The sequence below is a fragment of the Gymnoscopelus braueri genome, assembly GCF_963280865.1.
Source record: "Gymnoscopelus braueri genome assembly, chromosome: 5".
NCBI lineage: Eukaryota > Metazoa > Chordata > Actinopteri > Myctophiformes > Myctophidae > Gymnoscopelus > Gymnoscopelus braueri.
In genome coordinates, this window is record NC_137606.1 from 11,666,831 (window position 1) to 11,679,175 (window position 12,345).

The 12,345-nt window shown below is 41.6% G+C and overlaps 1 protein-coding gene across 1 annotated transcript in view; it reads left to right on the plus strand.

The window, feature by feature from the left end:
* kirrel3b (kirre like nephrin family adhesion molecule 3b) overlaps nucleotides 1–11,677 on the plus strand; it is a gene marked incomplete at its 5' end in the record, with an annotated part of 120,641 nt that extends 108,964 nt beyond the window's left edge. The window contains 5 exons of the mRNA XM_080429074.1: nucleotides 3,067–3,174; nucleotides 4,841–4,924; nucleotides 5,359–5,471; nucleotides 8,825–8,911; nucleotides 10,922–11,677. Coding sequence (XP_080285200.1) covers nucleotides 3,067–3,174; nucleotides 4,841–4,924; nucleotides 5,359–5,471; nucleotides 8,825–8,911; nucleotides 10,922–11,392 — 863 coding nt within the window. The 3' untranslated portion in view covers nucleotides 11,393–11,677. The remainder of the gene's footprint in view (nucleotides 1–3,066; nucleotides 3,175–4,840; nucleotides 4,925–5,358; nucleotides 5,472–8,824; nucleotides 8,912–10,921) is intronic.
* Nucleotides 11,678–12,345: the final 668 nt, after the last annotated feature.

The window sequence follows — 12,345 nt, forward strand, 5'->3', positions numbered from 1 at the left end:
TGTGATGATGCGGGACAAGTATGCATGATGCGTAGGCAGCTGGTAAAACAATGCCACATGTGCTGCTTCACACTATAGTAAAGACCTGAGGCGATTCTTTAAAATGTTTTCTAAATCCTAACAGTTTTTTGAAAAAAAAATTTTTTTTTTCAAGATTTTTTCAAAAATAGCAGATCTACAAGCTCATTGCGCGGCACTCAGTGCCGCGCTATGAGCTTGTAGATCTGCTATTTTTGAATAGCCAAAGAAATCTAAAGTGACACAGATGCGTTCCAGGTCTTAATGGGTTAAAATATACCTGGATATTCTAAATGACATACCTAGGTATATCAGTGGTTTTCAACCTTTTTCATTACAAGGACCCCTAAATTGATATACATTTGGCCGCGGACCCCCATCTGAAAATGTTTTGTGCCAGGGTCCCCCAGAAGAGAATATTTGTGTTAAGAAAGTGCTTTCAAGCGCTTTCAAGATCTTTTCGAAAATGTTCAACAATAGCAGATCTACAAGCTCGCAGCGCGGCACAAAGTGACGCACTGCAAGCTTGTATATCTGCTATTTTTGAATAGCCAACATATACAATATGGATAAAGGGGTGAACATGTATTAACACCTTTTGCTGGGGACCCCCTGGAACCCCCTCAAGGACCACTGGTGGTCCCCGGACCACTGGTTGAGAACCACTGATTTAGATCATTCATAAGTTGATAGCATTAATTCATTTGTATCTTTATGGAATTTTAAAAAGTCTACAGTATGTAACAATGTCTACGATTTACAACTTTGGTTACCAACAAGTACAGTCCAGTAAAAACATTATAAAGTAAAACATTTATAATGAAACATTCACGGCAGTAGTAATTGCTGTAAATGTAATGACCATGAATTGAATTAATGTCTCCTGTTAAGATAAAGTGCATCCCAAAAGAAGCAATTTGAACTGGTGGCCCTGGCTAAATTGAGAACATGCTATATATACTATATAGCCACAGCACATAAAAGCAGAAATTGCTCACTGTGCCAGCGTCTCATTATAAACAGCCTTTATTTGTTTTGCAATGCTTCATAAATAAATACATTTATTGTAACTCGTTTGCTTTTCAGTAGGGAAGGCTTTGTTTTCAATCCACTAATTCCAAATGATAAATTATAAGCTGCTTATATGAAAGTGACATTGATCAATGAAGACATTAAATAGGCTTTAATGGCATAGGGAAGAGCACTCAGCTTTGTTGCGTTTGTTTTAAGTGCGAGAAGGTCATTAACATGGGCCAGTGACTCAGGTCTTCATTATAGTGCTCTTCGAGGCAGGACCTGCATATAGATGAATATGCCTGCAGGTTTTATCACATTCACAACGCGCGCACACACGCATGCACACGCACACGCACACGCACACACACACACACACACACACACACACACACACACACACACACACACACACACACACTCTCAAATGTGTTGGCCCCGATGCACAAATGCACATGCACGTAAACACGGACACACTCTTTGCCTCTATTTAGTACTCAATGAAAATAAAGCCTCTTAGCCAAATGCTTTTATTAGGCTAAATGAGTGTAAATTAAAAGTTATTGGACAGTCGGATAATGAGATATCTGTTTGCCTGCAATGAAACACAAAAGGCTTACTAATGAAGTTTCTACCCTAGTTTGTTGGTTTGGTTTTTAAATACCGCTTTCTTTGAAGCATTTTGTCACCAACCTGTTTTGAAGTGCCTGATAAATTAATTTGTCTGGACTTGATTTGACTTGACTAGATGAGGGGGGGGGGGTAAACGGTAATACAAGCTCTCTGAGTTTTAAACAAACAGCATTGTGTTAGTTACCCTCCCAAGAAACACTCCCAGAAGGAAAATTAGAAACTAAATGAGAAGAGCTTAGCATATTTCCCATAAGTCTGTGTAAGCATATGTGCTGATGAGAAAAACAAACAGCAAAAGAAACAGAAGCGGATTGAATAAGAGTGGAGAGACCATTGGTAAGGCCTGCCTTTCTAGTATATTAGTCTACTAAAATCATAAGCCTGATGTAGTATATGTCAAATTTCAATAATATATACAGATATTACAGGAACAATCTTAACAAATAGAAAAAGAAAATAGTGCTGATGTAAAACAAATTGGGTGTATGTAACAAAAACAAAACTTCAAGGTCAAAATAATAATAGTTTTTCTAAATGTTTCTACATGTCTAGGTCTAGCGTTATAAAGATAGATACTTTGTTCAGTTACTTCTCTTTCAATAAAGAGCAGAGCAAGCAATGACATATACCAGATTTTGTGTTGCACACAGGTGCCACACACCAAAAACAGCTGATCTACAAGCTCACAACGTGCCGCAGCGCTACACGGTGTGAACTTGTAGATCAGCTATGTTCAGTGTGTGACACCCACACACAACTAAGAATAAATCAATGTATATGCTCTTCAGTGGAGGATAGGTAGGCCAACAATAGGGACTATCCCTAAAAAATATTTTAAAGCTTGAATTAGTCCGTAATTGTTATTATTAATCAACATATCACAATGTTATTTTATAAACAAACTAGGGGATCGTCTTGATTGCTGGTCATCGGTGCCAGGTGCCCATGGCACCCATTGAAGCTCAGTGATTCTGTGTCTTTAAGTATCTGTACTGTGTAGTATTACATAATGTATTTTTTTTTATTTCAACATAATTATTATTGAAGGATTGTCACAGCTTACAGGATAAGATAAACAGTCATAAAAATAAACCCTTCTAGTTTTCTGAAGAAAAAAAAAACACACAAGACAAACACAACAAACACAAACCCTCCCCCCTAAAACTAATACAAAACAACACACCAGCCATCAGAGGAGATGACAGCATGTATATTATACATTAAGAAAATACACAGAGAATGCTTAACCCATACTGTTCTAAAGCACTTGAGGGGCCACCTCGAGCACGGGCTCCGCCACAGGAGATGTTGTATTACATACTGTAGCTAAACCTATGCAATCTAAGGATCGATGGATGTTGTTTATCATGTTATTTTTCTTCTCCCCTCTGTCCTCTGCAGAGTCTCTGCCGGTGGCAGTGATCATTGGTGTAGCTGTGGGAGCCTTTGTGGCATTCATCGTGCTCATGGGAACAATCGGAGCATTTTGCTGCACCCGTGCCCAGAGAAGTATGTTTCCTCCTGCTTGCTTCTTCCATCCCAAGGCTATAGGCCAAGCGTAGGCATGCCCACAGCCAGATCAAAACCTCACACTCAGCCACACTGGAAAAAAGTATCCATCAGAAAAATACATCCATACATCTGCATTTGCAGGTGCATGGTCACTGCAGTAGTATCATTGTTTTATTTTGTTTAATACATCAATAAAGTTAAACTGCACTGAAACAAGACGTACCAACAGGAATTCAACAAACTCCCATTGTTTCATTAAAAAAAAAATGTTTTAAAGGAGTAGTTCACCCAAAAAATTACTAATTTTCTATAAAGTACACACCCTATGAAGCATTGAATTCATGGAGATCTTTTTAGTTTTTGTCGCATTCCTAAGCCAATAATTTGATGAACGGCGGAAAGATGCTAATGTATCCGGTAGGAGACACAAAGGGTCTCCATTGAGTCTTCTACCGGAGAGACCGTCGGTCATCAAATTATTGGCTTAGGAATGGGGCAAAAACTAAATAATCTCCATAAATTCAAGGCTTCATGGGGTGTGTAATTGATAGAAAATACTATTTTTTGGGGTGAAATACTCCTTTAAGGTGTAATTATTATTAATTTACTTTTTCCAGTATGGGCATTTTTTGTAACACAGAGATACCAAGCATGTGATAAGGCCTCATGTCATGGGATCGGAGTCTTAATACAGTCTCCAAGCTACAGTACAGTTGCAGTTACAGTAAAAGATGTCCCACTTTTTACTACTGATTTACTATGACTCTATAGAAAAGAAGAATTCTTTCTTTTATCTGTTGGATAGTTACAAGGAATAGTCTATTACTAGCATGCTCAGAGACACGTTGAGAATCTGTAGTTACCATATACTGTAGAATTGTCTGTAGTGTTGGAGCAGGATAGATATAAAAGTAAAGTAAAGTAAATAAATGTGCGACTAATACAATGGCCACCATTGTACTTCAATCTCATGTTCTGACTGTCATCCATCCATGATGTAACTGTTTAATCCATTAAGACCGGGAACGCATCTGTGTGTCATTTTAAGATTTCTTTGGCTATTCAAAAATAGCAGCTCTACAAGCTCATAGCGCGGCACTGAGTGCCGTGCTATGAGCTTGTATATCTGCTTTTTATTTATTTTTTATCGTGGAAAATGTGTGCCAATCTTTGAATATAATACACTTTTAACTCAAATCTTTGCTTCTGGGTTCCCTGGAACAAAATACTGCAGACAAATACATATCATTTTGGGTGGTCCTTGACATGAGAAGAGTTTGAGAACTACTGATATTATAGCAACATAAGATAAAAAAAATAATTAAAAAAACTGTTATGATTTAGAAGACATTTAGCAGGACCCCCAGAAGCAAAGATTATATACATTCAAAGATTTGCACCCATTTTCACGATTTTTTAAAAACAATCTACAAGCTCGAGCTTGTAGATCTGCTATCTTTGAATAGCCCAAAGTATAAAATAATGTTTATAGCTATGGTTAAAAGAAATATGGTTAAAAATCTAAAATGACACAGCATGCGTTCCCGGATTGAATGGGTTAACTCAGACTATAGAGACAGTCAGCCACTGACTGACTATGTTCCAACAACCAAACTGTGCCGCCGGTCCCCTCAGCATGTCTATTGTCTGTATTATACCACAGAAGACGCGCACCTGGTTATGCCCTCACTGCCCGTCTCCATCTGTGCTCACCAGAGAGAACTTGCAAGCAAAATTAAGACAGAAAGTAAGACTTTGTTATACTAGTATATATGCCAGTATACAATGAGCAATAATGTCCCAGAACAGAAAGAGCCACGGTGCAAAGGCTGTGTTGAAATTGCATATGTATGCGGAATGAAAAAAAAAGAAACACAGAAATCCCATAGTCTTGTGGTGGCAGAATACGAAAATGATTCATAATGCTTTCTCTAGTTGTTTTTTGTTTGTTTGTGTTTTGTTAGTTTTTTGTGCAGGAGGAGGAAGTAGGTGTGGGGTGGGGGGTGGGGGGTCGGGGGTAGGGGGGGTCTCATAGAAACCAAACCATCTGGCTAAATTACTATGTAGTACTGCAAAAAAAAATCCATTGTGGGAAGATTATGGTATCAACAAAAATACAAAAGCACACTGAGCCAGCTAGTACTGAATCGCTGCATTGTTCTGTGTGTGTTTTCTCCCCAGATCTGAAAGGAGTCGCGTCGGCGAAAAACGACATCCGAGTGGAGATTGTGCACAAAGACCACAACGCGGCGGCACGGGAAAACGAGGAGCACGCCTCCATGAAGCAACTGATGGTGAGTGTGAGTGTCGCGCCATACTATTTGCACTTCCTATACTTCTCGCAAAAAAACTGCTCAAGTTACAAAACTAGCCCCGCGCTTTTTATTTTAACCCATTAACACATCCACTGCCAAGGGCTAATCTCATAATGTACTCACCAGTGCCAAGGTGTTTTTGTTGTTTTTTTGTTTTTTTCATGTCGCCATAGATCTTGTTAAAATCCTTAAGATTGAGCGCTACACGGTCTGTTTACATCCGCGAGATCTCCCTGTATCTCCCAGTGAAAACCACGTGTCAAACGGGGCATCCATGTTTGAGTTAGAGCGGATTACGTTAAACAGTGAAATGCGAGGAGAAAAAACTACAGGAAGAGAATTGAGTTTCAGTTTCGTCTGTAGAATGGGAGCGGGCGTGATCGTGAAAACCGGATCCCAAATAATTCTATTTCCTGTCATCAAACCGGAAACGGAAGTGGATCAAAAAAATTCCGAAAGTGCACCCGGACCGCGCATGCGCGAAAAGACCGCAGCCCGTAGGGCTACGGTCTCGGCGCTTAACAGTTGGATTTAACGGCCCGTAGGACTACGGTCTTGGCGGTTAATGTGTTAAGACCGGGAACGCGTCCGTGTCATTTTAGATTTGAGCTAAAACCATCATTTTATACTTCGGCTATTCAAATATAGCAGATACGAGCTTGTAGATCTGCTATATTTTGAAAAAATGTTTAACTTTTTGCAAATCTTTGATTATAATGTATTCTTTTAAAGCGAAAATTTTTAACTCAAATCCTTGCTTCTGGGGGGTCCCTGGAACAACATATTTTGAGAAGGGGGTCCGCGTCCAAATACATATCATTTTGGGTGGTCCTAGACATGGAAAAGTTTGAGAACCACTGATATTATAACAACATAAGTTCTTTCAAAAAACTGTTAGGATTTAGAAGACATTTTGTAGAATCCCCCAGAAGCAAAGATTTGAGTTAAAAATGTTCGCTTTAAGAAATATATATTCAAAGATTTGCAAACGTTTTCCACAAGTTTTCAAAAAAATAGCAGATCTGAAAGCTGCTGCGCTATGAGCTTGTATATCTGCTATTTTCCGTTCCCGGTCTTAATGAATTAATACAGTCTGTGAAATCATGAATGCTTATTAGTCCTATCTTATATGGTTGGCTTTAATAGTGGTTTCACTGAGTAACCCCTCTTTATATGAATAATGGAAAAGCACAAAAGGTATGTCAAATTACCATCTAAGAAACTGTGTTTTTCACAAACCTATAAAAAAAATGCATCGGAGAGGGTCTGGGACAAATAAAAGATACACTTGCACACTGAATATACTTGCATTTAAAACAGGTATTGCATAACCGGAGGGGCGTGTGTTCCCTACAGGCACTGCTCCCAACGGGCAACACTCCCAAAGGGCATCAGCCTAGTCCTAGAAAATGTCATCCCTCGCCTCTCCCGTTGTTTCAAATCAAAAGCCCTCTAGCATTTTGCATACAGTCCAGCCATATACAGTACGTATAGGTTTTGACCTCGTCTCCCACACACACATAAATCTTTTTCGGAGATCTCTTCACAAGTGGATAAGAGCGTCTGCTAAATGCCCACAGTAAATTGTAATTGTAATAGTAAGTGGTGTGACGATCCATATTCTGTACCGAGGGCAGAACTAAAGTTTACGGCAAGAGGTCTGGCGTTTTTCTCTATCATACATAAAGGGAATTAATGTTGCTGCAGGGGAAATAAGATATCACACCATCATCTCAACTTTGTAAAAAAAAAGAATACTAAGTATGCTACTTACTGTATAGAGAGTGAAAGCAGGACATGTCGGAATGATATAAACAGTTTTCCAGAAGTGGAAATGCTGCAGTTTCAGGATGCTCTGACTATGGCCTAAACAACTTGAGCTTGATACCCAAACCACGACCGCAGTTGCAACAAAGGGTTCCATGAGAGTGACAGATTGCCCCGGGGTCAGATCAGCTAGCTCGTCCGTCTGTCCGTCCGTCCGTCCGTCCGTCCGTTAGCGTTAGCGTTAGCGTTAGTTAGTTTTGCTATGCTCTCCCACACCCCAGTAAGCAGGAACAGTGTTGCTCTTGTACAAATTACTTCCAATATTTGTCCGTTAGCGTTAGTTAGTTTTGCTATGCTCTCCCACACCCCAGTAAGCAGGAACAGTGTTGCTCTTGTACAAATTACTTCCAATATTTGTTCAGGCTCATTACAGCTGCACAATGCGGTTGTCAGGTCCACAAACCACTAATGAACTGTACTGTACTTTTGAAGAACACCTGCTGTAACTTTATTGCATATTTCTGTCTCCCTCACACGTTCATACTATACTGTATGTATCGCTACTCGATAGAGGCTAGGTCACATAGGGCTACAAAGAGAATAGAACTCACATTTTCATACTATACTGTATGTATCGCTACTCGATAGAGGCTAGGTCACATGTTCATACTATACTGTATGTATCGCTACTCGATAGAGGCTAGGTCACATAGGGCTACAAAGAGAATAGAACTCACCTGTTCATACTATACTGTATGTATCGCTACTCGATAGAGGCTAGGTCACATAGGGCTACAAAGAGAATAGAACTCACATGTTCATACTATACTGTATGTATCGCTATTCGGTAGAGGCTAGGTCACATAGGGCTACAAAGAGAATAGAACTGGCTTATGACGAGCTAGTGGTGACCAAATGTGCCATGCAGTGGTGGAAAAAGTACTCACATTTGTTACTTAAGTAAAAGTATCGATACTGCAATATCTTTACAAGTAAAAGTCCGGAATTCAAAATGTACTTGAGTAAAAGTACAAAAGTATTGGCATCAAAATGTACTTAAAGTACCAAAAGTAAAAGTACTCATTATGCAGAATGTCCCATTACAAGTTTTCAAAAATCTTTTGAAAATAGCAAATCTACAAGCTCACAATGTGTTGCGATGCACCGCAGTGTGAGCTTGTAGATCGGCTATTTTTAAATGGCTGAAAGTAAAATGAAGTAAATGTACTTATTTACTTTCCATCACTGGTGCCATGTGTGTCAAGTCCAGGTGTGCCTTGGGATTTTGTGACAACCGATATTATTATAGCAATATTTTTTTTTGTAATGATTTTTAGGTTTTAATCTAAATGATACCTTCTGACTAGTGTCTAATTTATGCTTCGTCGCAAGGCGGTGTCATCTGCCAAGAACGGCCGAGAATAGCAGACCTACAAGCTCACGACGCGTCGTGAGCTTGTAGGTCTGCTATTCTCGGGGCTTGACGAAGTATGAATCAAATAAGCTGAGGAACTACACCGACTAACATGTGTGACCTTTACTTTCTTTCCACAATTTTCAAGCAGGTGGAACGAGGAGAATTCCAGCAGGAGTCCGTTCTGAAGCAGTTGGAGGTCTTACAGGAAGAAGAGAAGGAGTATCAACACATCAAGGTAAGCAAGGGGATCAATTACTGTGGTTATTGAAGGTCCTTCACTCAGGGACCGATATCGTTTTAATACATTAATCCTATTGTTTCAAGCCATGAAGCCAAGGATAAAAAAAACATCCAATTAGAGCTCTAATTTGGCCATCATCATCAAAGGTGGGGGCAGGGAAACACAGGTTGTTTGGCCCTGACGTTTGCTCATAGAATATAGTTTACCATAAATCTTCTCTCAAAACCTTATTAGAAAGGAATTCATGTGCTATCTTTAAATAGCTTGGAAAGGGGGCAAAACTAGACTGAAACAAGAAACCTTCATGGGCTCTGTTAACAATGCTAATTTAAGAAAGGTCCTGTCTGTATTTTTCTTGGAAAAAGGTACCCTGCAATATCTTTTTTCTTTCCATATTCCCTACATGTAACACCCAGTCTCATTATTTTTTAAATAAACATGACTAGGCATGTGGGTAAAGGCATCATTAAAATATGCTTGCAAATGTGTCAGTGTACTGTGCTCTAAGAGACACCCCTCACACCCCGGGTCTTTGCCATGTAAATGCCTCAATTATTCTGGCACAGAGTACTACAGTGTCACACTAGAGGCACAGTTTACCCCACCTCAACCTGGCATTCATGTTAGTAAGGTGGAGGATATTAATTGCAAAGAGCATATTGAAGTCTCGAAACACCATTTACATTGGATTTCGGCCACTGCCCAAGCGATCAAGGTTACGAAGGTCCATTCAGATTCTCTGAAGCATGGCACAGCATATCCAATGACTGAGGAGTAAATCTTGTCCTATTTATTAATGCCATTGTCCAAATGAATGTTCCCGACGGCCTCCCTCAAGTATTCTTACACTGTCTCGCATGTCTGTGCCCTGTTCCCACCGGCACTGGCTTTCTTGATCCTAGTTGATGATGTGCATAGGATGAGAGCACAAGGGACCGAGCAGGAGATAAAGGCCAGGCACAAACAGTCTCTCTCCCTGACAGCTGATAATAATGAGACTAACAAGGACTCTCTCAGGTTGTCGTGGGCTGTGTCATTTCCACCATGATTAGCATTTTCCTCTGTGGGGATTTGGCATTGTGCTCAACTCTTGACATTCGGTATCCATTCACGGCACACACACGCAGACTCCACACAAACACACACACACACACTCGCAGCCAGACATTTAGTAATGGCTCGGTGCCTGGAGCCCAACAGCTACACACCGTGCAGGGCAGACATGGCCTCAGAAAGCCATGTCTCTGCATACATGAAGAAACTGTTTTTTCTGGCCGTTTTGGGTCTAATTAAGAGCCGGCATTTGAGTGAACTTTGCAGGGACACGCTGGTTGCCAAACTGTGAGTCATCAACACCCACTTAATTGGATGTTTTTTTGGATGGACTGCAACAGTAGGGCCAGCCCTATAAAGGTGAGAGTCGGTGACTGACTGAGTTTGTCACTGATTCTGACTGAGTCTTCTGACTGATGAAGTTACACCTTTGGTCGGTCAGCCAAGGGTTGGAGTTATCCCATTGACCATGGCTCTTTCAAAAGTGATTCTGTGTGAACAGTTTTCAATTGCGTCATCAGGGGCTGTTTACAGTGTCTTCAATTATGCCCACAGGGATCTTCAAATATGTCCTCGGCATCCTCGGAAGTGATTAAAACTAAAAGCCCTCTAGCGTTTCTCCTTGTACGTGACATATGCCTCCTTTCTTATTTATTCCACCATTTGAATGGTAATTAATGCCAGTTTGACCTTGGCTCATGTTAAGCTAGGAGAAGAATAAAAACAGAGGGATTTTTGTTTCCCTCTTCCCTCTGGAGATATTTCGTTTTTTAATGTATGTCTCATTCTTCATCAGTGATAACTAAGCAGGTCTTACAGACAGACAACTTCTGCCTGCAAAAACGTAATAACTGCCAAGTCCTGCAGGACCAGCGGTATCACAATCACAATGCAGGGCTCTAATCCAGAGATCCACACATGATTCAATCGTTTTGTCTTCCTTCTCAACAGGACCCCACCAATGGCTACTACAGCGTCAACACCTTCAAGGAGCACCACACCCCGACCATGAGCGCCACCCAGGCGACATCAGAGGCCAGGAACCAGCCCACCAGCACCGGCACACTCGGCAAGCAGCGGGTGCCGACGGGCATGTCCTTCACCAACATCTACTCCTCGCTGGGCACGGGCCCCAACCGCCTGTACGACTATGGCCAGCGCTTCGTGCTGGGCATGGGCAGCAGCTCCATCGAGCTGTGCGAGCGCGAGTTCCAGCGAGCCTCGCTGAGCGACTCCAGCTCCTTCATCGACACGCAGTGCGACAGCAGCGTCAGCAGCTACAGCAAGCAGGACGGCTATGTGCAGTTCGACAAGGACAGCAAGGCGTCGGCCGCCTCCTCCTCCTCCCACTACTCCCAGTCATCGTCACAGAACTCTGACCTCACCAGGCCCCTCCAGAAGCGCATGCAGACCCACGTCTGACGACCCGCCGGCAGCCATCTCAAAAAGCGGAGGGGGTCCACGGGGGTCACGAGGGACATGGAAGCAAACCCAGCCCGGGAGAGCTGGAACTGTGAAAGAGAGATTGGAGCTCCTGTGAGCAAAAAAAAATAAGAAGATAAATAAATAGAAGGGAGGGCGTATTGTTTACAATAGGTTGCCGTTTCTTGCGGGACCCGTGGAAACACAGCAGCTGGCTGGTTTTAATTCGCCATTCAGACTTGTTCAGACTTTTAGAATCCCTGACATGTGGATCAAGAAGCCTTATATTTCTCTTCACGGTCAACTCATTTACCAACTCCCTTTTTTTGTGCCACAGAGGTTCTTGGCCTACACAGAGAGAAATCAAGGGTGGAACGTCAAGAGTCAAGACATGTTGATTGAAGGAACAGGGGCCAAGAGAATTCCAGAAGGCTGGAGTACCACAAAAGATCATGTGTACGACAATCAGCTCATCTGGCAAAAGATCTTTATTTGCCCTCTTGTCGACTGCCGTTCATACTTGATACTCGTTTGGAGTGTCGAGGCGATCTGGCAGTCGTGCAAGTTCAAGCCAATATCCTGCTGCTCTCGTCATATCCAGGACAACGGTGAATGTGCACGTGTGGTAGCTGTTTGAAAGTTTGTTTATTCCGCCCACTTTTCAGTCCCTCCTTCACCCCCCAAACACATGATGGATGTTGAGCTCGGCTTACAGAACCTTGCCCCTCCTGTGTAGCTGGAGCAAACCTCTCTACATGTACCCAAAGACTTGCCAAAACAATTTAAATGATGATCTTTTACAGTTCGTCCACGTTAGAGGAGTATCAGTGTATATGACACATCTCATCTCTGTTCTGCCATCATATTTTCCAGCATTATTTGACGTCATTCTTACTGAAGACTGATATCTAATTTTTCCTTGCAGCTCGGTCTCTTTTAGCCTCTGAGGAGAC